This window comes from Cyprinus carpio, chromosome B1 (assembly GCF_018340385.1).
Source record: "Cyprinus carpio isolate SPL01 chromosome B1, ASM1834038v1, whole genome shotgun sequence".
In the NCBI taxonomy this organism is placed as follows: Eukaryota; Metazoa; Chordata; class Actinopteri; order Cypriniformes; family Cyprinidae; genus Cyprinus; species Cyprinus carpio.
This window is the reverse complement of record NC_056597.1, coordinates 27603575-27631426: the sequence shown is the minus strand read 5'-3', so window position 1 is coordinate 27631426 and position 27852 is coordinate 27603575. Positions and strand designations below refer to the sequence as shown.

At 38.5% G+C, this 27852-nt stretch overlaps 1 protein-coding gene across 1 annotated transcript; it reads left to right on the top strand.

Moving 5' to 3' along the window:
* The first annotated feature begins 21 nt into the window (after nucleotides 1–21).
* kdm2aa (lysine (K)-specific demethylase 2Aa) lies at nucleotides 22–27825 on the top strand. Its single transcript, XM_042716001.1, has 22 exons — nucleotides 22–1072; nucleotides 9903–10041; nucleotides 10121–10199; nucleotides 10335–10381; nucleotides 10468–10646; nucleotides 11057–11163; nucleotides 11380–11473; nucleotides 11896–12049; nucleotides 12281–12396; nucleotides 13940–14066; nucleotides 14160–14392; nucleotides 14587–14664; nucleotides 15274–15525; nucleotides 15626–15742; nucleotides 16655–16741; nucleotides 17005–17163; nucleotides 17490–17516; nucleotides 19164–20311; nucleotides 23861–24024; nucleotides 24157–24303; nucleotides 24397–24697; nucleotides 26774–27825. The coding sequence occupies exons 1-22, from the start codon at nucleotides 1037–1039 to the stop codon at nucleotides 26883–26885; spliced, it is 3903 nt and encodes a 1300-aa protein (XP_042571935.1). The 5' UTR covers nucleotides 22–1036; the 3' UTR covers nucleotides 26886–27825.
* The last annotated feature ends 27 nt before the right edge of the window (nucleotides 27826–27852 follow it).

Sequence of the window (27852 nt, the reverse complement as noted above, 5' to 3'; positions counted from 1 at the left end):
TTAGCTTAAGCTGAATGAGTGTGTTGCAATTTAAAGTTTGATTGGTTGGTAACGCGACACTTAGCACATAAAAACCAATCTTTGTGTAGTTGTATTGATCGGCATGCAGCTCCAGCCAATGAGAGCGTGCCTCCTCTGGTCACGTTTACTATTATTTGCCTCTTAGCACCGCCTCCCAGTGAAGTGACAGCGACACTAACCAATGAAAGCAAAGGCGATGGCGTCGCATGTGTCTGTGATTGGATGCCGAACCAGTAATGGGCGGGGCTTACTTCGTGTTTTTTTTTTTTGTGACGATTGTGAAAATGGCGGCGATTGATCTACGTTAACTTTGTCGTGAATTCACACAGTGGAGCTGTCTTAATAAGGCTTACTTTCACTTAGAATAGAAAAGTTACTAGACGAGTCTAGCCGGAGTGCACATCTTAATGGTAAAAAATACACGAGGACTGTTTTAACCGCTGGATTTTCCCCACTGTGAACCCGAGTTTAAGTCTTGTGGAAATATTGTTTTATTTGAAACTTGAACCAGGATTAGCGTATGTTACTCGATAAATATACGCTCCTCAGTTCTCGCCTCACTCTGTATGGTTGACTAAAATATTAGACGCTGTACATATAAGCCGTGTGTATAAACAAGACCCCATATCGCTTTGTAATTTTAATATTTTTACGACCGTGTTTCTGGTTAGCGGTTGGTTCGCTGATGCTCGTTCACTGTCCTCAGCAGCGCTTAGCTTTCATGGTTGTTTTAATAACCTGCTGGGTTTTTCATGTTAGTGTGAGATTATAATACAATAGTTTTGTAGTATTGTGAACGAACCCGCTGACGAGTTCGTAACTATTTGAAAGCAGTGATTTTTTTTATACAGCAAGTATTAATGTAACGTAGCGTTATTTCGATTAAACGGACACTGTAATAAAGAGGGCATCAAACACAGTTGGGGCGGTTATTTCTAACGCGATAAACTGACAGAAGCGCGTTTCTTGGCTCGCCGCTTGCTCAGGCGGCAGCGCTCGACTCTTCATCCCGACAATGGACGACCCCAAGCCGCGTTACAGCAAGAGACTGGTAAGTGCAGCACAGTGGACACTAGGAAGATACAATGCTTTGATTTGGAGGGTACGTTGTATATATGCACTGCATTTTTACAGAAACTTTAGCGTAAGCTGTTGGAATGTTGGCAGTATTCACTACGATGTCTTTTGAATGGGAAAATAATCTGCAAGGCGTCAATAAATGACTTTTAAAAAAGTATTTAACCTTTTATTTATTCTGTATCGGTTTGCGCTCAGATGTTTAATATTTTTTAACACGTCAAAGCCATAGTTTTTAAGAAACCTTTAACTGACAATTCTCGCGCACTCGTGGAGAGGTTGGATACAGTAGATATTGAATTATGATTATTTTGGCTGACACGCAGAAGAACCATGTGACCGGCAAGTGCTAGAAACCACCTGACTTGACAGTTTTATGACCAAGAAACATTTCTATTGTCACATCAAATATCAGTAAAATAATTCTGTAATTATTATCACTAAGCGTTCTTGCAATGAACGGTGGTGAGAAGGAAAAAAAACCGCTTGGAGATTGACTGATTGACCCGAACATCTTCGACTTGCAACCATCTATCAGCCAAACCACAAAATGAAACAAAATGTTTTTTTTTTTATTTTTTTTTTTAATTTAAAATTTTATTGAATTTTATTTTATTAATGGTCGTAATTCCCTTGATCCAAACTGACAGGTTACTTTCGCTCTATTAACGTTCATATATTTTTGTATTAACCTCAACAATAGCTCAGTTGAAAACATATTAAACAGCATTTACCTCACACAAGAGACTGTCAAAAAGCCACCAATATCCTAATGTTAAATTCATATTTAGTCATACATATTTATATAATATGTAATTATATATTTTTATTAAAACCAAGGCACACGACAGTCTTGTCAAGTTGCATTTTAAAACACTCTTATTTTAATTCTTAAATGCATAAAATATTGTTAATTGACAGCTTTATGTGTACAAAAATGCTGAATGTTAGTTGCTGACAAGGTGACTTGTGCAAGCAGAAAAATTATTAATGTGTGATTATTTTAACAGTGGCTCTTGTTTAAAGCTGGTTTTAGAGAATTAGTAGCAGGTAGTTAGATCTAGGCCTGCAAACCGGTTAATTGCTTTTAATCCTTTCAAAATAAAAGTTTGTTTACATACTGTGTGTGTATTGTGTATATTATGTAGCCTATATATAAATACACACACATACATGTAAGGATTAGTTCACTTTCAAATGAAAATTTCCTGATAATTTACTCACCCTCATGTCATCCAAGATGTTTACATCTTTCTTTCATAAAGAAATCAAGGTTTTTGTTGAAAGTATTCCAGGATTATTCTCCTTATAGTGGAATTCAATGGCTACCAAATGGTTGAAGGTCAAAATAACAGTTTCAGTGCAGCTTCAAAGGGCTCTACACGATACCAGACGAGGAATAAGGGTCTTATCTAGCAAAACGATTGGTCATTTTCAAAAAAAATAAAATAAATGTATATGCTTTAAACAGAAATGCTGGCCTAGCACTGCTCTACGATTTGCGTCCATGACTTCACGTAATACACACTCATGTTGAAAAGGTCACGTGTGTCGTAGGCAGAAGTACCAACTCAGTGTTTACAAGTCGAATATGCAAAAACTAAGTCAAACGCTGTTTGCAAAAAATTTGAATGTGTCATTGAACATACAACAACTTTTAAATGTTCCTCCTCCTCCACATTTGTAAACACTGAGTTGGTCCTTCCGCCTACGTCAGGCGTGACCTTTTCAACGTGATTACATATTATGTGAACTCTAGGGGTGCGCCGATCTGATATCTAGGATCGGTATCGCTCCGATGCTGGTATTTTCTGATGGATTAGGGTTAGGGTCAGATGAGACCGATCCAAAATTCGATATAGTGCGTATACTATTCTGTGTTATTGTTAAGCCTCACAAAAGGCACAAAAACATCAAGTTTTCGTGCACTATATTTCAAGTGTTCTGATATTGTACAATAGTTTAATGTGAGATAATAGATTAATATTTAAGTTGTTAAATTCAAGTTGACGTAAACTCTTCTCTCTGCTGCGGCTGTCAGTCATCCATTAAGGATTCAAACTGTGTGTCGCGTTCAGTTACGACAGTCAAGACGACAAAACTCTCTCCAGGATGTTACAATGTTCCTATTATTATACTTGATCTTTAGATAAACATCAGCGGTCAGTTACGTTTTTCATGAAGAGAAATTTCTTTCCATTTTGTTTTAATGTTTATCATATGTTGCTGTCTCATTACTGTGCTATACATGTAAAAGAAATGTATTTAATTTATTGCATTTATTTATATAATTATATTTGCTTGTTTTTCATGAATGTACAGTGCCCTCCATAAGTATGGGAACAGTAAAGACAAAATTGTTCTGTTTGCTGTGGAGTCAAGAAATCTGTAAATATGATTGAAAGATGAATATGAGACAAAACTACAGAATGTCACATTTTATTATTGGGTGATTCAACACAAAGATGTTTTACCAGCTAAGAAGATCAGCACTTTTAGAGTTTCATCTCCCAGTCTGATGTGAGCATAAGTATTGGAACAGTTGCCTCACAGGTCTTTCTAAGTGTTCAGCTGTTGCATTAATTCTTCAGATATTAAAAGCAGGGAATGTGTCTTATCAGTTATATCCATTGCTTCTGCATTCTAAGTCTTGCATTCGACAATGACACACACAAACCAGGATGAAGACGAGGAAGCCAACTCTGAAAGAAAAGCAAGCAATTTGAATGCTAAAAGAAAAGAGGAAGTCAGTTAGAACTATAGGAAAAACAAAGGGCATGGAGAAATCAAGAGTTTGGAAACTACCGGTGACATCAGCAACCAAAGATGACCTGATCAGCTGAGAAAAACAGTAGTTGATGACAGACAAATCATAAAAGCTGTGAAAATTAACCCTAAAATACATGTCTGTAAAATCACCAACAACCTCCAGAAAGCTGGGGTGATGCTCTGTCAATCTACAGTCCACAGGATAATTTGACACAGAATTACAGAAGCTACACAGGAAGATGCAAACCTCTAATCAACACCAAAAATAGAAAGGCAAGATTCTTCACAAATGTGAGCCAGTAGAGTTTTGGAACTGAGTTGATGGACCGATGAGACAAAGATTAACCTTTATCTAAGTGATTGGAAAGCAAAAGTGTGGAGAAAAAAAGCAAACTGCAAGTGATCCTAAGCATACAACCTCATCTTTAAAGCTTGGTGGAGGTGGTGTCATGGCATGGGCATGCATGGCAGTCTCTAGAACAGCACCTCTTAATTTTAATGATGACTTAATGTATGATGGAAGTAGCACAATGAATTTGGAAGGGTACAAAATCATCTTGGCTACCAATATTCAAGAAAATGCCACCAAACTCATTAGAAAGCACTTAATATTGGATCAGGACAATGGCCCAAAACAACCCTGCCAGTTCAGTCAAGGACTTTATCAGGGCAAAGAAAATGTAAAGTCTTAGATTGCCCAAATCAATCTCCAGATTTAAATCTGATGGAACATTAATTTCACCAGTTGAAGAGGTGACTAAAGACAGAAACTCCCCAAAACAAGCAACAGTTTGAATGGGGAAGGATGGGGAAAACCAGAAGACCAAGAGTCTGGTGATGTCTATGGCTTGCATACTCACTGCTCTGATTGCATGCAAGGGATCTGCAACATAATATTAACTTTTAATCTTTTACATCTGCCTTAAATTCAACTATTCCAATACTTATGCTCACATCAAATAGTAGGATGAACTCTAAAAGTGCTGTCTTTTTTATTTGGTAAAACATGTATGTGTCAAAAGATCGAATAACAAAATGTGACATTCTGTAGTTTTGTCGCATATTCATCTTTTAATCATATTTGCGAATTTTCTTGACTCCACAGCAGAGAAAGCAATTTTGTCTTTACTGTTCCAATACTTATGGGGGGCACTGTATATTAATATTTTAATAGTGTTTTGTAATTTTTTTGAATATTGAACATATTTACTTTTATATTTTTCCCCCACTGAATAATGTTTTTTTTTTTTTTTTCTCTCTAAATGATTAGATGTTATAAAATTATGAACTCATAATTTTTGTAGAGTAACTTTTGCTGCTGAATTATCCACTAACCTGGTTTATAATAGTATTATGATTGTTTTTTTTTTTTCTCTTTATAATGCACTTGTCTCTATTTAGTAGATTGTGTGTAATACACAAAAGTGATGATCAGGTCAATCCCCACTGAGGCATAGAAATGAAAAAATAAAAAAACTGTGCTCGGATCGGTATTGGTATTGTCTAGAGATGCACCGATTGATCGGCCAGGGATCGGAATTGGCCGATTTTTCTTCATGATCGGCCTGGATCAGTGACAGGCAGATCAGTCTCACTACCGATCCGATCCGTTTTGTTACCAGCGGCACAGGCAATAATGTCACGTCAGCCGCGCATTCTCGTTCTATTCTCTCTGACGACCCCTTCTCTCTCACACACGTCTCATTCGCACCGGTTAAATAGTGCTTGTACTGCGCATTACAAGAGGTTTTGCGCTTACACCAAAATTGTGCACACCACCACTGATCTATATTAGTGGAGCTCACAAGCCACACTCAGTCTCAAACAGCTTGTGAGCCACAAATACCAAAAATATCTAACTGCACTAAAACATTTAAATACAAACAAAATGCCCGTCTTGGCAAGTATGCAGTTAAACACAGTCAGTTTTGGAACATTATATAGTTGAGAAAGAGAAGGTATGTTGTGTAACAGTACTTATGGTTCCATGGATAAACTCTTAAAGGGACCGCAGTCCAATATTCCTGCCGCTGTCTGCCATGTTAATCAAAGAAAGAAAATCACTTTTTGCTCTTGACTGAATACGTTTTATAACTTTAATTGTAAACATTAATTTGTATTTAATTTTTTACAATGAAGTCTACAGAAATTAAATTTGATAAAAATGTAGATTTGATTACTTTAATTTCTGTAGTACCGTATTTTCCGCACTATAAGGCGCACCAGATTATAAGGCGCACCTTCAGTGAATGGCCTATTTTAGAACTGTTTTCATATATAGGGCGCACCGGATTATACGGCGCATAGAATAGAAGATACTGCAGTCAAACGTTTGACTGGGTTTGCGTTATGCATCCACTAGATGGAGCTGTGCTAAAGGGAATGTCAACACTTTGACAGAGCGCCTTGATCCATATATAAGGCACTCCGGATTATAAGGTGCACTGTCGTTTTTTGAGAAAATTAAAGGCTTTTAAGTGCGCCTTATAGTGCGGAAAATACGGTATTTCTTACCCGAATAAAACGGTTGAAGAAAAGTAGATTTTTGTTTGTATATGCTGTGAATTATAGTTTTTAGAAAAAAAATTGGTATCGGCAGATCCCACTAACAAAAAAATCGGAAATAAGAATCGGCAAAGAAAATTGCAGTCGGTACATCTCTAGTATTGTCCGATACTCAGAACTTTTGGTATCGGAACGGGGGTCTGTTCTGAAAAAATGGTATCGTGCCACCCCTAGTGAAGTCATGGACATGCATAGCAGAGCAGTGCAAGGTTGAGCATTTGTGTTCATAATGCATATACTAATTTTAATTTTTTTTATTTTTTATTTATTTTTTTTAGACAATGACTGATCGTTTCGCTAGATAAGACCCTTATTCCTCGTCGGGTATCTTGTAGAGCCCTTTAAAGCTCCTTCAAAACTGTAATTTTGACCTTCAACCATTTGCTAGCTGTTGAAGTCCACTATAAGGAGAATAATCCTAGAATGTTTTCATCAAACACCTTAATTTCTTTTTGAGCGAAGAAAGAAAGACGTAAACATCTTGGATGACATGAGAGTGAGTTAATTATCAGGAAATTGTAATTTGAAAGTGAACTAATCCTTTAAGGAAAAATGTTAATTTATACATAAAATATTCATATTTGTATATAATATAAATGATATATAAATATATATTCATACAAATATATATTTTTTAAATGTATACATATGTGTTGGTGTGTATATGCGTAATAAATATACACACATGACACATGTGGTTTTTTTTCTAATGCGATTAATCGCAATTAATCCTTTTGCAGCCCTAAAATGATCTATCAGCCTTTTGCTCTATACAGATTAGAATTTAGAATTTATCATCTATGATGTTAGGGCGGTTTGAAATCATAATGTTGGTTGGATTGTAACATTTGTCTACTGAAGAACAGAACAGTGATTAAAAGTAAGGAGGATTGGATAGATTGTTGTGTGCAGACTGTTTTTGTAGAGGCTGGGGAAGTGGAGGATGAATGATTAGATTGGTTTAGCAGACCATGTGATCAGACATGCGGAAACGGGGAGAGGAGTGGGAGGGGGCACTGCAGAGGCGAAAGGATGACAGAGGAGAACAGTCGGCAGATTTTCTCATTTTGAAAGAAATGCAGAGATGGAGAACGGGCAGGAGATCCTTACGCTTGTCGACGGGGGGATGTTGTTGATGAGACGCAGAGGCAGGAAGAGGAAAAACCAGCAGAGGGATGAAGATGTGACACTGAAGGTGCGAGGTGTGTAGTGTCTCATTGCCCTCCACAAGGGCTTCCTCTTAGCGCACTGCAGTCTAGGGCCTCGCTTAGAGAGATGGTGATCAAATGCTAGGGATTAAGAGTGCATGAAAGCTTTTCTTTCTGGCATCAGTTGCATTGTCCTTCATTTTTTTCTTTTTATACTCCATCCTAATTCTTCCCCCTCCTGTGTTCCCATATTGTGCTTCGTTATTGGTGTCAAATGGGGACATGTTGCAGTACAGGCTGTACTGTTTTACCAATTGCGAAAGAGGTGGAAAGATGCAGTATCAGATGCAGGGATTGCGCACAGGCCCAGAGGAGGTAAAAAAAAAACTGCAGCATCGTTGGCTAGGGATGGGCACAAGCCCCTAAATACTTGGCAATGTCAACACTGATTAATCTTCATAAACGTGTCTTCAAAAATGTCTATTCTTAATGTTTTTACAGTTGCGTTTTGGGCGGTTCCTTGCTGTCTGATTGGTTGAGAAAAGGAACATGGTGTACATGGTGACTTTCAGTTTGTGACAGCAAACGCTTTAGATTGACGTGCACCCAGGACATGTTCTTGCATTCAGAAACAACTAGACAAAGCACAGTTGGTGTATTGGAACAGAACACACATCCTGAAACACATTTTTAAGACTAGTGCAATTCTCAGTTGTTGAATAAAGAGTTAGGAGACAAATAATCATCTGGTGTGTTTGGGCTATTGTCTGGCAATGTGAAGGTTTTTAATCTATAGGGCTTTGTTCACATGCTTATAGAGGTGCACATGGTTTGATCCATTCTCTTTTGAATGGGTTTGTTGCTAATTTTCTATGATACTGCACAGTCATACCCAGGTCAGTTTTTTTTTTTTTTTCTTTTTTTTTCTCCCCCCTCTTTTTTGCTCGATGTCGTTGAGAGGGTGTGACAGCAGGGCTGTAGGAAGTGTATGATTGGCTAGTGGTTCCACATCACCATAGAGACATTGAGGGCAGAGGCAAGGGCGAGCAGAGGAGGGTCTTATTGTTTTGTTCTGCGTGTGTGTGTGTGTGTGTGTTACTCGCCTGCTCTCAGTGAGCTGCATCTCGGCCTTATTTAACACTGCAAACAAGCATTGTTTCAGATAGTATTTTTTTTCTTTGTAGCAGAAATTCTATCCACATAATTTATAAGCTACTGTTCAAAATATTTAGTTTTTTGTTTTTAAGAAAAACTTTTATCCAGCAAGGATGCCTTAAATTGATCAAAAGTGACCGTCAAGGCTTACATGGCTAAAAAACATTTGTTTCAAATAATTGCTGTTCTTTTTAACTTTCTATTCATCAAAGAATCCTGAGAAGAAAAGCAACGTGAAAACTGTCCACAAAAATACAACTGTTTGCAGTTAATAATAATAATATAGGATAATAATTCAATAATATATTCTATAAAATGATTTCTGAAGGAACATGTGACACTATAGCCTGGAGTAATGGCTGCTGAAAATTTAGCTTTGACATCATACTAGGAATACATAACATCTTAAATATCAAACTATTAGCTATTGATCATCGCCATGAAAATATCTTGATGCTGGCATGGCATTAAAAAGTGCATAAATAAAAAAACTTAGCTATTAATCTGTTTTTATTGTAATAACATTTTAAAAAAATAATAATAATTTTTTTTAACAGTATTTTAAAAAAATGGTGAGCATAAGAGGACAAATCTTATCAACCCCAGTTTTAAACACTACTGTATGTGTTGCAGAAATCACTGTTAATCATCTGTACTGCAGTGGCATTTTTGAAAGTATCATTTCTTGTTTTAAGTACAGTCTTATACACTTGCCTTCTCTGTGAAGGATACGTGCAGTGTTGTCTTAATGTATACACTTTTGAACAGAGGTATTATGGCGAAATAAAGGAACATCTGTAAGTGTATTGCAGCTCATCTGTGCTCTGATGTTAAACTGAAAAAAGACTGTGACCATTAGTAGTTTTCTGCTGGAACCATATGAGCAGTTCTTCTCCAAGCCTCTTAACAGTGAATCCTTGTGCTTCAGCTTGATTTGTAATGTCTTATTAATAGTTGGTGTGTGTGGGCTAGTGCTCGTGATGGGCGAGTTATTTAGTGTATGTGTGAGAGTGTAGGTGTGCGCTCAAATAACCCAACAAGTTGAAGCTGTGGTAGTTATACAACATTTGTTCAGCATTCAGGAGATGAGGAGGAGTGTATGCAGAGAAATAGTGTTGCTCTGGCATCAGTTTTTTATTGTCGTTCTCTCACTCTCTCGTCTTACAGCGGTCTGGCACCCGGCGGCGTTACCAAGACGATGGCATTTCCGACGACGAAATCGATGGAAAGAGGACTTTCGATCTGGAGGAGAAGCTTCACAACAGCCGCTTCAACTCAGACAGAATCAAATGCATGGAGGGCAAAGGTGAGAAAGAGATGCATTATGGAACACTTCAGCAATCTTAATGGAATGTGTAATTTAACACTAACTGTTGCTTTTTTAGACTTCACATATGAGTACATTCAGAGGTGTGGACTCCGGGACCCCATCATTTTTGAGAGACCTGATGGTCTTGGCATTAAGTAAGAGACTGTCCTTTTTTTAAATGTATTTTTTCCTCTATGTTCTTTATGGTTCCTTTTTTCATTACACATTTCAGAATGTTTAGAAAATTTTACATTTAAATTTAATCTAAATTTGCAATATTTCCTTTTTAGAATGCCAGATCCAGACTTCAGTGTAAATGATGTGAAGTTGTTTGTAGGTAAGAGTTTTTGTGGTTGGATATGCTGATGAATTTTTATGTTGACTAGCATCAGTGGTGCTTCAGTATCTCGTCTCTCTTTACAGGAAGTCGGCGTATGATTGACGTGATGGATGTGGCTACTCAGAAGGGGACGGAGATGTCAATGGCGCAATGGAGGCGCTACTATGAGACTCCTCCCTCTCAGAGAGAGAAACTTTATAATGTTATCAGTCTTGAATTTAGCCACACTAAACTAGAGAGCCTTGTCAAAAGACCTGCCACAGTAGGTACCTTAATGCTTAAAGGGATAGTTCACCCAAAAATTAAAATTCTGTCATTAATTACTCACTCTCATGTCTTTTCAAACCCATAAGACCTTCATTCATCTTCGAAACACAAATTAAGATATTTTTGATGAAATCCGACAACTTTCTGACCCTGCATAGACTGCAATGCAACTGAAATTAAGTTCAAAGCCCAGAAAGGTAGTAAAATAGTGACATCAATGGTTCAACTTCAGTTTTATGAAGCTACTAGAATACTTCTGTGTCAGTCAACGTGGGTCTTACAGGTTTGGAACAATATGAGGGGAGTAATTAATGATGGAACTTTCATTTTTGGTTGAACTCTCCCATTAAAACAATACTAATATTTAGATCAGTCTGTGATGTAATTTTTTCCATGTTGTTATAGGTGGACATGATTGACTGGGTGGACAACATGTGGCCACGACACTTAAAAGAAAGACAAAGAGATTCTACAAACACTATCACTGAGATGCAATACCCCAAAGTGCAGAAGTGAGCATATATTAGATCCTTAAATATAGTTTGCAATAATGAAAGCTTTGTCTTATTTTACATTTTGAGAAGGCTTTAAAACAAAAAGGATTTGTTCACCAGGAAAAAAGTCTGCTGCATTATGTTCATGTCCCATTTCTCATCAAGCCATCATTGTTCATTCTTGTTATTCTTGTTAATTTTCTCCTATTTTAAATTTGCCTGTTCTGTGTCCAGGTACTGCCTAATGAGCGTGCAGGGCTGTTACACAGATTTCCACATAGACTTTGGAGGGACATCTGTGTGGTACCACATACTGTGGGGGTGCAAGGTCAGAGAACACTATAGATGCACTACTGTTCAAACGTTTAGAGTGTCTTATGCTTACCAAGGCTGCATTTATTTTATAAATTAAATACAGAAATATTGTGAAATATATTACAATGTAAAATATTGTTTTCTATTTGGGTATGTTTAGAATGTAATTTCTTGATGGCAAGGCTGAAATTTCAGCACCCAAGACTTCAAAGTATTTTTCACTTTTGATCAATGTTTTGATTTCTTAAATCTTTGAAACCCAGTCCTTTGAGCAGTAATATACATACTAAAATCATGCTTACTTGAATTTAGCGTAGACATGAGTTCACTGATAACGCCATATGAACTGGTGTGTTTTGTATAATTAGTTTGCTGTCAAAACACCCAAAAATGGTTTTGGCTTAGATGAGCTTGATTTGGATGTGTCTGCTACAGGTGTTTTGGTTAATCCCACCCACACCACAAAACCTGGAGCTTTATGAGAACTGGGTGTTGTCAGGGAAACAAGGCGACATCTTCCTTGGTGACAAGGCCACTGACTGCCAGAGGATTGAGCTCAAGCAGGGCTACACATTAATTATTCCATCAGGTGAGCACATGCAGGCACACACATTTGTTTACATGAAGAGAAACACTTGACTGTTATATTGTGTATGTATTTATTTGGAATCTCTTAGATTACCATGTGTTTTCATGGTTTTAGTTTTGAATGATTAGTTTGAACCTTCTTAAATTGCATGTTTGCTGTGAATTAAACCTAAATAAAAACTTTTTTTTATTTTTTATTTTTTTATTTTTTTAAACTTTTTTTTTATGTTAGGTTGGATCCATGCGGTGTATACTCCAGTAGACACACTTGTGTTTGGTGGGAACTTTCTACATAGTTTCAACGTCCTCATGCAACTGCACATCTCCAACATTGAGGACAGAACACGGGTAAGTCCAGCATTTACTGCAACCACCATCTTCTTGTATAACTTAATAGAGCCCGACCGATATATTGTTTTGCTGATATGGGCCTGTTGCAGATAAATCGGTATTGGCGAATATTCCACCGATATGTTTTTTTTTGTTTGTTTTTTTTTTTTTTTTTGCTTTGTTTGCCTTCTGAACACAATTTAAGATGTTTTGGATGAAAACCGGGAGGCTTGTGACTGTCCCATAGACTGCCAAGTAAATTACACTGTCAAGGTATGTTATTCTGTGTCAGCCACAACACAAGGATACGTTTTCTACATGTATTTACGCTTTGATGTGAATGAAAACAGCGCATCCATGCAGCGCGGCTGACACAGAAGAGCGTACGCTGCTTGTGTTCACCGGAAATTCTTCAAAATGGTGCTACGTTGATGCCGAGAGACACAGAGAAGACAAATTGTTGAATAAAGTCGTTATTTGTGTTTATTTATAATAAGTGAAGTTAACTGTTAAGTGCACTGATGTCAGACCCATTTTAAATAATAAAGTTTATTGTTAAATTGTTAAATACCCTGCCTCCATAACATAGGCCTATGTTTGTCACGTCATTATAAGTGTTTGATCACCACATCAGTTATCAGAGTTATCATTGCAAAAAGTGTGTGTGTGTGTGTGTGTGTGTGTGTATCATATATTCTGTTATTGTACATATTGCATTCTATATACAGTACCAGTCAAAAGTTTGGACACACGAATGGGAAGTGTGTCCAAACCTTTGACTATACTGTACCATAATATAGACTACACATAAAGAATATCAGCCAATATGTTGATATCAGTTTTTTTTTTTTTTTTTTTTTTTAACTCCCTAATATCGGCATCGGCCCCCGAAAAACCCATATCAGTCGGGCTATATAACTTATTCATCCTTTTATGGGCTTACTAATTTATAAGTAAATCTCACAAAACCTGCTAATAACATGACCTGGACATATTTCACCCTAAATTTAAGAGATAAATAAAGTAGTAAGAAATGAATTACATTTAGCATTACATTTTTTTTGTACCACATTTGGACTGCTCGTACCATTTTGCAAATTAAGCACTCTTCAGTTTTCATTACCACAATCCAATAATTATTGTATTATTTCATGTACTGATTTTTTTTTTTTTTTTTTTTTTTTTTTTAATTTTTCTTCATATAAAAGAAAAAAGGAAAGAGAAACTTTGACTGATCTGGAGAATTTTCCTTACTGCTTTACAGTAATGAGAATGAGTTTTCTTTCTCACACAATTGACCTATCAGTAAGCCCCTCCCCTCGAACGCAGATGAGCCAATGGCAGTCGAGTATCAGTTGCACAGGGAGTGGAACTCGGACTTCTGTAGGTTTCAGTGCTATAGAGAAACACTGTAGGATCCAAAGCTCGCATCGGTTGGATGGTGGTTATGCTACAATAATGGAAAAATGATGTGCCTGTGGTACTTGTAACACTAATTCCAGTAGTGTTACAAGGAAGTTGGTAGGAAAAGGTGTCATAATGGTCTCTGGTTGTTCCTCAGGTGCCAGCTAAGTTCCGGTATCCATTCTATTATGAGATGTGCTGGTACGTGTTGGAGCGTTATCTATACAGCATAACCAACACCTCCCACCTCATCCCTGAGTTCCAGAAATACTCTCTGGGAATTGGTCAGTGCATTAATAACACATTCACATCCTAATAGATTTAATTGTATTGAGCGCAGATAAGCTTACTTCGCTCTTTCTGAATCTAATATACAGGCTTGAAACGGGACGGTTCAGGCTGTGAGGTACTAAATGGACATGCTAAAGAGGAAAGAGATGACAGTGATGCTCCCTCCCCACCGAATGCACCAGGGGTGAAGCTTCACTTGACTCCTTTTGAGCTGGAGGGGCTGTGGCACCTGGTGGAGAAGCTGGAGTCGTTGCCCTCACATAAGAAGTGTGTGCCTTCAGGAATACACAACGCTGCTGCCCTGCTACACGACATACGGGTCAGAACTCATGCTCGTTGTGCTTTACACTTCTGGTTATTTTGATGTGCCTACTGGTGTGATATGTGAAATTTTAAATAAATGTGACTTGAGATGCAGGATGTCAGTTGTTAATATTAGGTTTTGTTGCTTAAGAATCTAGTTGGCACAGTTGTTTTGAAATATAATAAGTGTTTTAGTTTTCTGTCTTTCAGGCATTATTGAAAGAACATGCCAGTGACATCCCTAAACTCTCTTACACTGGAAAACCTATTGTCAGATGGCCAAAGAGGGTAAGATCACAGTATTAGTTTCTTAAAATTATTTATTTTTAATTTTCTTTCCAGAAAAAGCATTAATTGAATCATGTAAATAACTATCATATTATAGTTTCTTTTCATTTAGTTTTTGTAACTTGTAATTTTTGTGATCAGTGTTTGTAATTTCGTGCTATACCATGGCGTAATGAATTTGATTCAAATTAGTTATTTGTAAATTAATTTTTATTTGTGAATAATATCATGGTATTATCTGTTTTTAAAATGTTTTATGCTGATTTAAAAAAAAAAAAAATAATGAAAATTAGTTTGTGAGGACAATTATTTTGTTCTAGTGTACATTAATGGTGCAACCAAAATGTCAATTTTTTGTCTTCCTTTTGATTTTATTGTAAGCAAATATGAAAATAGGAACATTTTCTTTGCTGCACTGACAATTGGGACTGTCTAAATATGTGAATTAAACAAATGAAGCTTAACTTAACTGCTTTCAAAAGGTGACATGATGGATAAAACAAAATTTGTTGAATACATTTTTTTTTTATTCAATTATATTTTAATATTCTCTCCTAAACCCACCACACTGCATAACTTACCTCTGATTTCTCTTTGTCCCTCTCCCAACCCCCCTGGTACCAGCCCCCTCCTCCCCCTCCACCTGTTATTCGTCCCAAGCTGGCAGCCACACCCATTATTCCTCGGCCAGTGAAACCAGCCTCTAATATGTCGGTCCTACGACGGCGCCGCGTGCGCTGTAAACGCTGCGAGGCATGTCTGCGCACAGAATGTGGCGACTGCAACTTCTGCAGAGACATGAAGAAATTCGGTGGCCCTGGCAAACTCAAACAGACCTGTGTGCTGCGCCAGTGTCTCGCTGTAAGTGTCTTCATATAGTGCATTTTACTTAAAATGCAGCCTTCCTTTGTTTGCATTTATTGATTTAATATCGCTTTGTCTTTCTGTGTTCTCTCAATAGCCTGGTCTGCCGCTCTCTGCTGTATGTGAGATCTGTGGGGAAGGCAACCAGGACACTGGTGAAGAGCTCATGGAGTGCTCCAACTGTGCTCAGATTACACATCCTAGCTGTTTGAAGGTAAGCATTATTACTACAGACAGCAATTCAATAGACGTCTCAAAATGCTTTATTCAGATTCATTCATCTATGAGCATTGTGACTATAGACTTTGCAAAGTGTGGACATCAGAAAAGCATTTTCACCACAACAGAGCGTAACAATTGGCTTTCGGAAGTAAAAATCTTATTCATGTTCTCCATAGAGAAATGCATTAGTAATGCAAGAATCCTTAGTAATGTATTAGCACTTCAGGGACAGACCAACCCGAGCTTTTGACGAGATTTGACCAGTTTAAATGCCACATTTCTAGTGAAGGACAACATTTCTCACTGTCTTCAAGAGAGATCCTTCAATCAGAGCAGTTGATGTTACCTTGGATACATCTTGGATACGTAAATATTTTAAAATGTCATTTATTTCTTTAATGACAGATGAAGGCATTACTCCGGTCTTTAGTGTCACATGATCCTTTAGAAACCATTCTAATATAGTGAGATATCGCTCAACAAATATTTCTGTTTTCAATGTTGAAAACAGTTGTGCTGCTTCAGACTTTAATGGGAAACCTTGAATATTTTATAAATAGAACATTCTAAAGGACAGACTTTATTTGAAATAGACTTTTTTGTAATATTGTTTACAATTGAATGTATCCTTGCTGAATAAAAATATCAAATTCTTAAAAAAATAAAAACATTTTTGAATGGTAATGTTTACTTTTTTTTTAGCATACTCTTAATGTGCTTAAACTAAAAGACTTAATATTTTTAAGTTTTATTGTTTTTTATTTCGCTATACTTTGCTATACTTTGTGGGATGGACAGCTTTATTTGTTCTTATTGACGTGAGTTCAATGCCAATGCATAATGTTTTCACCTGTGCAGAAAACAGTTTGACTGTTGTAATGATCTATATTCTCTGTCTGTGTAGATGTGTGGTGATGTGGTGAGGGACAAAGACCTACCGAGCTGCTGGGAGTGTCCTAAATGTGTTGTGGGCAAAGACACAGATTCTGAGGTAAAACACATTTTAACAAGCACAAAGATTCACTCGCACTCCCACAGTTTTAAGAGGGTTTCTCCCCCTCTTGTTTGAACACACGTTCAGGCATTTGAAACAAAGGAAGCTTTGAGTGTTTGTTCTAATGCTACTAGCTTTTGCAGGCCTGCCTACATACACACTCATTCACACCATGTAGAAAGAAGCATGCTGAGAGCTTACTGTGATGACACACTCCGATCTGCGTGTGTAACAGTAACGCTTGTTTTCCTGTGTGCCAGTCGTCAGGCAGCGGTGATGACATCACGGCACAGGATGGGTCAGGGGGGCGAGGGGGCGAGGGCGGGGCATGGCACGGGGTCGGGCGGCCCCCCAGTTCTCTCTCACATGGGTCGCTCCAGAAACGGGCCGCAGCCCCTGAGCAGCGGCTCAGGAAGCGGGTGAGAGGCTCCGCCTTCCTCACGCCACTGCTGCCGCATGCACAGCTGCTCCGCTCTGCCTTTATTATGTTTTCCCTTCTCTGCTCCCTCTACCTCTTGCAGTAAATCCCCCCCCCCAACTTTTTCCGTGTGTGTCTTCTCTCACTCTCTCTTTTTGGCCCACCCTGCCCTGTTCATTATCATTGTGCCCCATTGCTTTGACTGACTGAGGGTTTCAGAATCAGCTTTGTGTTTGCAGCTTGTGTGTTTCCATTCAGTGATCCTGATGTGTTCATCACTGTTTATTGAAGTTCATATTAACCACAGCATGTTATTCTGTTTTGCAGCTAAAATTGGAAGGGGGTAAAACACATGTACGTATCTTTTTTTTTTTTTTTTTTATGTTGTACGTTTTTTTTTTTTTTTTTTTTTTTTGGAAGATTGTGTTTATCAGTGGTTGAATGATTTTTCTAAGTTTGTAATGAAAAAACAAAATGTATAATCATTTTGTTCTGACTAGTTGTTTGTGACAGCAAGTGGATACATTTCCACAGCAGACTTGCTGTGATAAATTTAGATTTTAAAAAAGTATTGGCTTGTTTATCAAAGTTTTAGGCCCTGTTTCTGAATGTTGTTGTTTTTTTTGGTTTTGATTCTTTATCATAAAATTTAGTTGGAAACTTTGACATTCAAAGTTTGTTACATTTAACCCCTCTAGTGGCAGTCACACAGAACATGTCATATTGGTCAGAGATACGGTCTGTTGATTCACCATGGTAAAATGAATGAATACTGAATGTTTGACTATATCCACACAAATTAAATAACCACCAACACTTCTGAAGGGAAAAACTTAGATTTTTCTAGGGCTAATTAACACAAATATGTAATTATGAATTATGTCTCAAATAGTGGAGTTGTTTTGTAATAACTACCCATTGTTTAGAATAGATTAATGTTTTAGTTTGAACGTATTGGTAATACTTAGCTTGTGCTAATAGTTTTGATTAGGTTCAAGTTTCTCATAATAATAATATAGTAACAAATATAATATACTAGATAAACTATCAAGACGTGTGTATGAACAAGTTAAATAGAAAATGAATGTTGAATATAATAGAATACATCCTGTTGGGCAGATGGTCTAGCTGCAAAAGTTTAGATATTTCAACACAACCAAAGCTCAAATCGGATTTGAAAATTCTGCATACGCATAATCAGATATGATCGGATTTGAAAATTCTGCATACGCATAATCAGCATAATTTTTTTTGTTGTTTGATTAGTTTAAAGGGGACATCTGATAATTTTTTTTATTTATTTTTTAGCTTTTTTTTTTTTTTTAGTTAAGTTTTTGTCGCCATCTTGGCAGCACGTCACGGTTATAGTATATAGCAAAAAGGTGGGAGATGGTTGCTGAAGCCACGCCCACCTAGCACGATGCCAGTGTCAGCAGCGACAATCCACCTGACACTCAAGTGGCCACGCCCTTAATTTTGCAGAACTTTAAACCTCTATATAAAATTTAAACGGATGAGAAAAATTCACCCCCCTCACAGTTGTTATGAAGGGCAAAATTAGCGATATAGACCAAAATCTTTTTTTTTAACCAGGCTGTAAACGTTTTTTTCTGCTGTAAAGTTGGGCATTTTAACATGGGGAGTCTATGGGACTGACTCCCTTTTGCAGCCAGCCTCAAGTGGCCAGTTGATGAATTGCAGTTTTAGTCACTTCCTTGTTGGCTTCACGAGAGAGAGCGGGAGGTTGCCGCTCAGTGTCGACCCAGCCCACGGAAGAGAGGGGTGGGGTGAGCAGTAGCTCATTATCATTTAAAGAGACATGCACCAAAATGGGTTGCTGTTTTTTAAATTTTAAGCAAAGTGTGTTACATACATTTCATGAAGACCCTAAAGAATTGTACCAACTTGTGGAAAATGGGCATCCAATGTCCCCTTTAAAGATTGTGAAGAGGTGGGTTTGAGTGCCTTTTTTCTTATTTTTTTCTCTTTTCTCTCTTACAGAAACGCAAGTCTTCATCTCTTGATCCTCGCGTGGCTAAGATCTATCGGCGTCATGGGATGGAACACGATGATGATTCGGGCAGTGATGACGACAGTGGCAAGATGTCATCTGTCCGAGGCGGGGTCTCCTCGTCCCGCCGAGGTTATGGAGCTGGTAGGCGAGGTGTTTGGAGAGGCTCCTCGCATCGAGGGAGTCGAGGGGGAGGCAGCTTGGCAACAGGTTCGCTGAAAATGAGGCGGGGACTTGGGGCAAGAGGGGAGAGAGGGGGTCGGGTGAGGTTAAGAGGAGGATCACACATGAGAAGACGGCGCTATGAAACTGAAGACGACGATGATGACGAAGACGACGATGATGATGATGAGGAGGAGGATGATGATGAGGATGACAGTGATGAAGAGCGACATCTTGGCCGGTCAGACAAGGAGCATCGTTCAAGGAGACGGAGGCGGAGAGGTGACGACTACGATGATGATGACGACGAGGATGATGATGATGAGGAAGACAGTGAGGAACAGGACTTTGAAGGAGAGGACGATGAGATGGAAGACTTAGATGATGGAGGAGAGGAAGATGAAGATGATGAGGATGGAGAGAACCAATCAGACTCTGATCCTGACCCACCTGTCTTACTAGTCTCAGACTTGAACGATGACCTGCTGAACGATTCCTACCTGACTGTGACCCTCCAGCGCCCTCCAAAGGCCAAACGGGACCGTGGCTCCATTGTACCCAAACTGGAGGCGGCTATGTCTCCCCGAACACCTAGCGGTCCTGGTTTTATCCAGCGTAAAACGCTACCCAGGACCCGACTCAGGAACACCACCTCGACGCCGGCCGGAAATGGCCTCTCTCAGTCCAAAAGCGGGCACACAGCCAGCCGCCACACGAGACGGAGCTCCAACCAGGACAGTCGAGAGAGAGACACAGCGTCACCGTCCTCTATGTCTTCTCGATCCTCTGTTTCTCCACCTCCACCTCCTCCAGCCATCACCACTTCTTCTCCTCCTTCCCTCCTCTCTCATCCCTCATTCCGTGACGTAGGAAACGAGCGTGGCTGTGAAAAGGACATTTGGATGTCTGTGTTCCGTTACTTGGGTCGGACAGATATGGCTGTGTGTATGAGAGTCTGCAAGGCTTGGTACAAATGGTAAGTGTAGTAGTTACAGTTAAAGCTTCAACAGTTCCTTTTAACAAGCTAGGACATTTTGTTTAATTTTCTGATCGGGTGTTTTCAGTAGGGGTGTGCGATCCTGACAAAAAATATCTCAATATTTTCTGAAATTTTGTCTAACGATAATTTGACTATTTTTCTGAGCATGTTATTGTGCTGGTAATTTGGCAGTTTTAGGACTGTTGTGGACAGCTGACTCCCAAAGCTTTTGATATTCTTTGTATTTTATAATACAAATAAGCACAGCGTTTACACAGTCAACACTCTATTTTCATTTTTATTCCCACACGCAGGTAATCTCACATCAACAAGTTCCTCTCTAACTCCTCCCTCTTTCACCTGCACATTAACACCTGAACCTTCGTATGCGCTTACCTTATATTTACCGTGAAGACCTTTCTTCCAAGCGAACTGGGTCAGGGGAAAATAACGTTAACAGATTTTTCCTTCTATGGGCATTTTTATCTTTACAAGGCCATTTTTTTCTAAACCAGTTTGATGTATGCATCATCTTTTGTGTCAAATTCTTAAATGTAGTCAACAAACTTAAATACTAACACTGTTACCAATATTTTAATGCAGGACATAAATGCGTTTAAAGGTGCACTAAGCGATTTTTGCCAAATAATGTTGATATTTGAAAGCACAAGGCATTCCCTTTTTTTTTTTTTATGTGCATCTCTCTCCATCTGTAGTCGATCTGCTAATATCTGTCCTGTGCGCTCTCTTCTCTATCATTACAAGACACGCCCTCTTACAACTGATTGGCTACAATTGTTTTGGGACTCGGTCTGACGCTGTTGTCGAAAGCGTTTTTCAAAAACCGCTTATTGCATCTTTAACCTGCAGTTACAAATGCAACTCTCTGCATGTGTGAGTCATGGGGCATTCTTTCAACCGATCCGTACAAACGGCTGCTTAATTCAGTAACAAAACACCATTGTGTGTTGCTCAGAGATGCAAAACCGTTCTGCTGTGGCTTTGTTTGAAACTATTTTCGTTGTCGAAATGCAGCAAAAACAAGAACTGTAGTTTATAAAATCTAAGTCACTTAATATTTACTTCTTGTTTGAGCTGTTCATCAAATCAATATCATATTTGCAATCATTCTGGTATTTGGAGGGAAACAAAAGATGCATTTTGCCTCCGTATTTGGCATTTGTTTTTTTTTAAATGTATTTTAATATACTTAAAGGAGCATTGCGTAGGTTCTGAAATTTCTAACCGTTACTGACACCAGTGGCCGTTAGAGGAACTGCAGCCAGTCTCATGCTCGTTCTCAGTGCGCACGCTCTCTCTTTTTAGCCACACCAGATAGGTTTTTTTTTTTTTTTTTTTTTTTTACTTACGAGGAGTGTCCGTGGGTGTCTGAATTGTGCTGCCGGAGGCTGGTCGCTTCTTTCCATCCACAGAGTCCATCTGAAAACACTATTGCCGCTGCTTACTATAATGGCTGGCGTGCCGTACGGTTGTAAGCCCAAGTAGACGAGAATGCGCATGACGTCACATTTTGTGAATTTTCGCGCCAATTCGGGCCCGACTCCTCTACACACAATTGAGCCTACAGGCTGATAGTGGTGTTGTGGTTTTAGGGATATGACCGATTCTTTTGAACGGCTCATAAACATGAACGATGGGAGCAGAGTCGCGGCTGGGAGGGGAGCCGTTCTTTCTGTCGTTCTTTTTCCTATATGCGTGTTTCACACAGATGCACACAAATGAGCTCCCTCCGCGAGACAGAACAGTTATAGGGGGAGGGGCGCACCCAGCGCCGGCCAACCCTTTATAGCGTGATGATATTAGTTATTAGTTGTGCACGCATCCTTCACGTGAGTACTCCAGTGGAAAAAAACCCTGTGTGCCTCTGTCTAATTTGATCTACTTTAAATATTTTTTGTTTTCTATCAAAATGTTCTTGTGTGATAACAATGTTCTTGTGTGATAACAATGTTCTTGTGTGGAAGTGAGGTATAAAAGCTGTGTTTGCACAGAAATTCATTGCAGCCGGCTTTGTTTTTGATACATTTGTGATGGTATGTGTTATGAATAACATAAGTCAACGTAGCTTTACACACACTCACACACTTTGTACTAAAGGTAAATCCAAAATAGTGATGTCACTGTGTCTAAGCAGAGAGGGATTTGTGCAACCCTATGGAATATATTCCACACATGACAAATGAGTAATAATAAATTCAGAATAATTCAAACTCAGATATTGGTGTGTGATTTTAATTATTTGACTACAAATCTCACCTCATCATTCCTCCCAGTGATTATTTCGCTGAGATGCCCCCAAGCTTAAAACTGACTAAATATTTAAAAAGAGCCAAAAGCCGTTCTTTGAACGGCTCTTGAAAGGAACTTAAGCGGATCCCCTGAGCCAAATCCCATCAAGCTGATGCAACCGTGGTGGACAGTCGAGGTGTCATTCTTTTTTTTTCATTTGGCTCATACATGAAACTCTATCTTAAAGATTTTTTTTGTAAAAAACCTCCACATAGCTTTTAATTAGGCAGTTGTTCTTAAGGCCCTGATCAGAATGTTTTTTTTTGCAGAATGAGGCAGTGGAAGCATGAACTCTTAAGGCCCTGACTGTTTATGCGCCTCGCATTTTAGCTGCTTGCTGCGCCTCGCATTTTAGCTGCTTGCTGCGCCTCGCATTTTAGCTGCTTGCTGCGCCTCGCATTTTTGAGGGCCTGAAGTTGAAAAAAAGCAACTATGAGCAGAAAAGTGCCAAACATTATTTGCGTTTCTTTCCATTGTCCAGTCGAATGAATGGAGAGGCGGGCCTTCCATTGTGTTGACGAAAGGTTATTGTTGCTTAGTCTGGAGACCGCATTGATGGAGGAGAAACTTTTGGTGTCTGATGCGGGTTACCTGGAGCTGTATTTTTAAGGTTTTTGCTAATATGACTTATTTACTTGTTTACTTCACAGCAAAAACCAAAGATTTTAGAACGCGTGCGCTAAAATCCTTTGATTAGACTGACAGGACAGCTGAGTTGGTGGTTGCCTAGCAACAAAAAAACCATAACACCTTCTCCTTTTTTTTTTTTTTTTTTTGGTCACCAAAAAAACCCCCGGCAGACTCAGGCCCAAAAAACGCATTCGGTCTGATCAGGGCCTAAATATGCTTGCTCAGTAGTCTAATCTACATCATATAGTGTGTGCCTGCACTCTCTGGGTGAGTTTTTGTTTGTTTTTTTTTGCGATATACGCAAAAAAAACCACTAATTGCATATTGTTTAAACAACAATTATGATATTATCGTAGACGATATATATCACACAACCCTATGTTGGGGTCGACAAAAACAGAATATGATAAAAAAAAAAAAAAAAAAAAGACTACCGGTAATTTGCATAGGTAACTCATTAAAAGGTTGATGTTTTTTTATTTTTCAGGTTTTTTTGACAGTAGTACACTATTTTAAAAGGCATAGTTGTCTTGGTTCATAGTTGTGATCGTTAATTATTTTTTTTCTTCTCTCAGAGAAATTGTTTTGTGTCTCTCCTGCTTGTAGGTGTTGTGATAAGCGCTTATGGACACACATAGATCTGAGTCGATGTCGGGCACTCAGTCCTCAGGCTCTGTCAGCCATCATAAAACGACAACCTGTGACAGTTGACCTCTCCTGGACTCCAGTATCAAAGAAACAGATTGCCTGGCTCATTCATCACCTCCCAAGTACAGTTTACCCAAATCTCAGCCTTTTATAGATCCTAACAGTCTTAACTCAAATTAAATTGCTTAAAAATAAAACGTGCATCACAGTTGAGACTAACATAGCCCCCCCCCCTCGTTTTTTTTTCCCCACAGGTTTGAAAGATCTAACAATGTCAGGTTGCTCGTCATTATGCGTGTCAGCGTTAAGTACACAGAGCTGTCCGGGTTTGCGAACCCTTGACCTGAGCTGGGCCGTGGGTGTCAAAGATTCACAAATAAAAGACCTCATTGTGCAGCCAGGTGAGACACTCATAATCATTATTAATGAGACTGTGTTTAGTGTGAGCTGAAATTAACTCTCCACTTTCACCTCTGCTTTCTCTTGTCACACAGGCAGTGAAAGTCGCAGTCGGCTGAGAGGTTTGCTCACTCTGCGCTTGGCTGGTTTGGATGTGAATGACTCCACCCTGAAGATGATCGTCAGACACATGCCTTCACTGCGTGGGTTAGATTTGTCCCACTGCCAGGGGCTCACAGACCAGTCCATTAACCTGCTCACCGCTACCGGCTGCAACACTCGCAACACACTCAGACAGCTCAATCTTTCAGGTACCCTCCACCTTCTGAAAATACCTATGATATGCTCTGCCTACATTGTGTTCAGGTTATCCTTGTGGTGCCCAAGAAAACACGAGTAGTGCTGCAAACACAAAATCATGGTAACACTTTAGTTTAGGGACAAATTCTCACTTTTAAATTGTTGCTTAGTAGCATGCATATTACTAGCATTTTGGCTGTTTATTAGTACTTATAAAGCACATATTAATGCCTTAATCTGCATGACCATATTTTAGATCCTTTAATCCTACTCCAAACCTAAATTTAGCAACTACTTACTAATAATGAGCAACAAATTAGGAGTTTGAGGCTAAAACCAGTGTAAATAGTGAGAATTGGTCACCAAACTGAAGTGTGACCAAAATCTTAGACAACGTTTACATGTGCACAAATAATGTGATTATTTCAAATAATCAGAGTAAGGACTTAATTGCATTATGATGCTTACATGTCAAGATACAGGTGTGTTACTGGCTGCTGTTTTAATTTATTTACATCTAATGCAAAACACATTTGTATGGTTGTATTCCATGCTTTTTCGGTGCCATAGAAATGTGATGGCAATTCATTTGTCTACACTCATTATAATTGCATTAAGAGGGTGTGTGTAAACGCACTCAGTTCTTAAGATTTTATGACCTTCAATTTGATCTGGAACTGAATTTAAGTATTTTAATCTAGTTTCAGTTAAATATGAGTGTTGGAAGTTGTTACTGTTGTTTGTTGCAGTCACAGATTACCATGCATTTATGCCAAGCAATAGCTTATGATCTACTATTGATGACAATGTTTACTTCATGGTTTTAATATTGTAATATATTGTGGATGGTCGTAAGAGCGCATATATGAATGAGCTGCTAGAAGTAATTAAGCATATTTATTTTAAAATAAGAGTCCTTGTGTATTTCAGGCTTGTTTATACTTAAAAGTTAGACAACATGCATAAAACCTCTTGTTCTCTTGGAAATTATTGGTATTTTGGTTTTTGTATTTAGGGTTTTTTTGTATTTAAGTTTTGTTTATTGTTTAACTCTTAAGTTAGACAACATGCATAAAACCTCTTGTTCTCTTGGAAATTATTGGTTTTTTTTTTTTTAATGTTATTTAGTGTGAAAAGTTCAATGCGCTTAAAGTTTTTTTTTTTTTTAAATTCTGACAGATTAATGCCTACAAAATCGTTTAGGGAGAAATTATGTGAAGTATTAAAACAACTGCATCCCATAACAGAATCAAGCCTAGAAAAAAAAAGTCAACCTCCCCTTTGTGCACAATATATAGATTTTAGTTTGTTTTATATGGATATATGGTGTTAACTTTGTTTGGCTTTAAGAAATAATTTACCCGAAAATTTTGATTTGATGACAATTTGCTCACCCTCAGGGTATCAGAGATGTAAATGAGTTCTTCATCACAACAGATTTAGAGATAATTGCATCATTCCATCACTTACTCAACAATGGATCCTCTGCAGTGAATGGGTGCCGTCAAAGTCCAAACAGCTGATAAAAACATCATAATAATCCACAAGTAATCCAAGCTATCAGTTAACAGCTTGTGAAGTGAAAAGCTGAGTTTGTAATAAACAAATCCATCAAGGCATTTTATATTTAAATTATTGCTCCTGGCCAAAATTCATAATAAGTCCATAATCCATTCCTTCTTCCAGAGGAAAAGTCCATCCCCTTTTGTCCTCTCACATCAAAACCCACAGACATATTTGCTTCAAACTGTTTGTGCTTGTAAACGGTTCATATTTCTCTCATGATTCAGACGAGAGGACTTTTCTCTGCAGAAAGCAGTATTATGGATGGAGGTATTTTATCTGGAAGCTACAGTTTGAAGTAAAAAACATTATGATGGATTTGTATCTCGCAAACAATTATTGTGATGTTTTTATCAGCTGTTTGGACTCTCATTCTGATGGCACCCATTCACTGCAGAGGATCCATTAGTCAGCAAGTGACGTAATGCTGAATTTTACTCACAGTTGGTGGTTTAACCTTTCTCTCTCTCTCTCTCACTGCAGAGGATCCATTAGTCAGCAAGTGACGTAATGCTGAATTTTACTCCCCCCCAGAGGATCCATTAGTCAGCAAGTGAGTTGATGGTGGATTTTATTTACTGTTTGTGGTTTATATTTTCTCTGGCTCTGTTGGAATCTGCGGGGCATGACTCGACGTGGCTGTGAAAACTTCATCTCTGACCTGTCCTACTGCACCGTATTCTGCCTGACCGAGGACAAACTCATTCAGAGAATATCATAACATGCACACACAAACACATACACACATACATACACACACAGTCTCCACACAGCTCTGCTTAGCGAGCTCACGAGTGCTCCATCCCACTCAACGCAGGCTCATCTGGCCTGAATGGGAGGATGAGGCTGAAGAAAAGAGATGGATGGAAGGATATGGCCACTGTTCTAGAAGAAGGGTAAAAACAGGCTGACAGGTTAGGTTATTTTCAGCGCTGTCTTCAAGTAAAGTGGAGGAATTTATTCCCACAACCCATGAGACTGATGCAGACACATCCAGCGTGTGGCTTTTTCTCCTTTTCTGGGTGTTCAGCCTAATCCAAAGTTGCTGATATGCTTGAAACTGAACTTCACAATCCAGCCCGGGATCAAGAGATTCGGTCCTGGTGTGGCTCTGACGTCGCAGCGAATTGAAGCAAGGATGCCACGTCCTGATAGTTCTCATCTGCCACGACTTAAAGAATGTAGTGGCAGCACAGGATGAATCTAAATCTGAATCATAAAGACTTCAGCATACCGATCCAGATGTTCACTCATGCTCTTAGCGACTTTGTCTGAACACAGATTTTGGACATTCAACCTTTCTGAAGGTTCTGCTGCCTGGATGTTTGAAGACATTTAACACACCACACTAAGTTTTTACTCGCTCGTACCAAACAGAAATCACTCTTTCTTTGTTTTCTTTCATCTGATGTTTTGTTCTTCTGCTTGCTGTCATCTCAAATGGGCAATTCACCTGCATTCTCCTGTCCTGTCTAAACTTTGAGGGTTGCTCACATTTGAGGCTCAATTGTTCATTTACCCTTGAAAAGCTATAATTTGTGCAACTTGTAGCAACACGATAGCAATTATTTTCTGAGGACTTTTTTAGGAAATGTTCTTTTTTTGTTTGTTTTTGTTTTTCATGAAAAAGCAGAAAAATAAAAAGTGGAAAGCAAACAATGTGTATGACTTAGACCTTTTGTCATGTA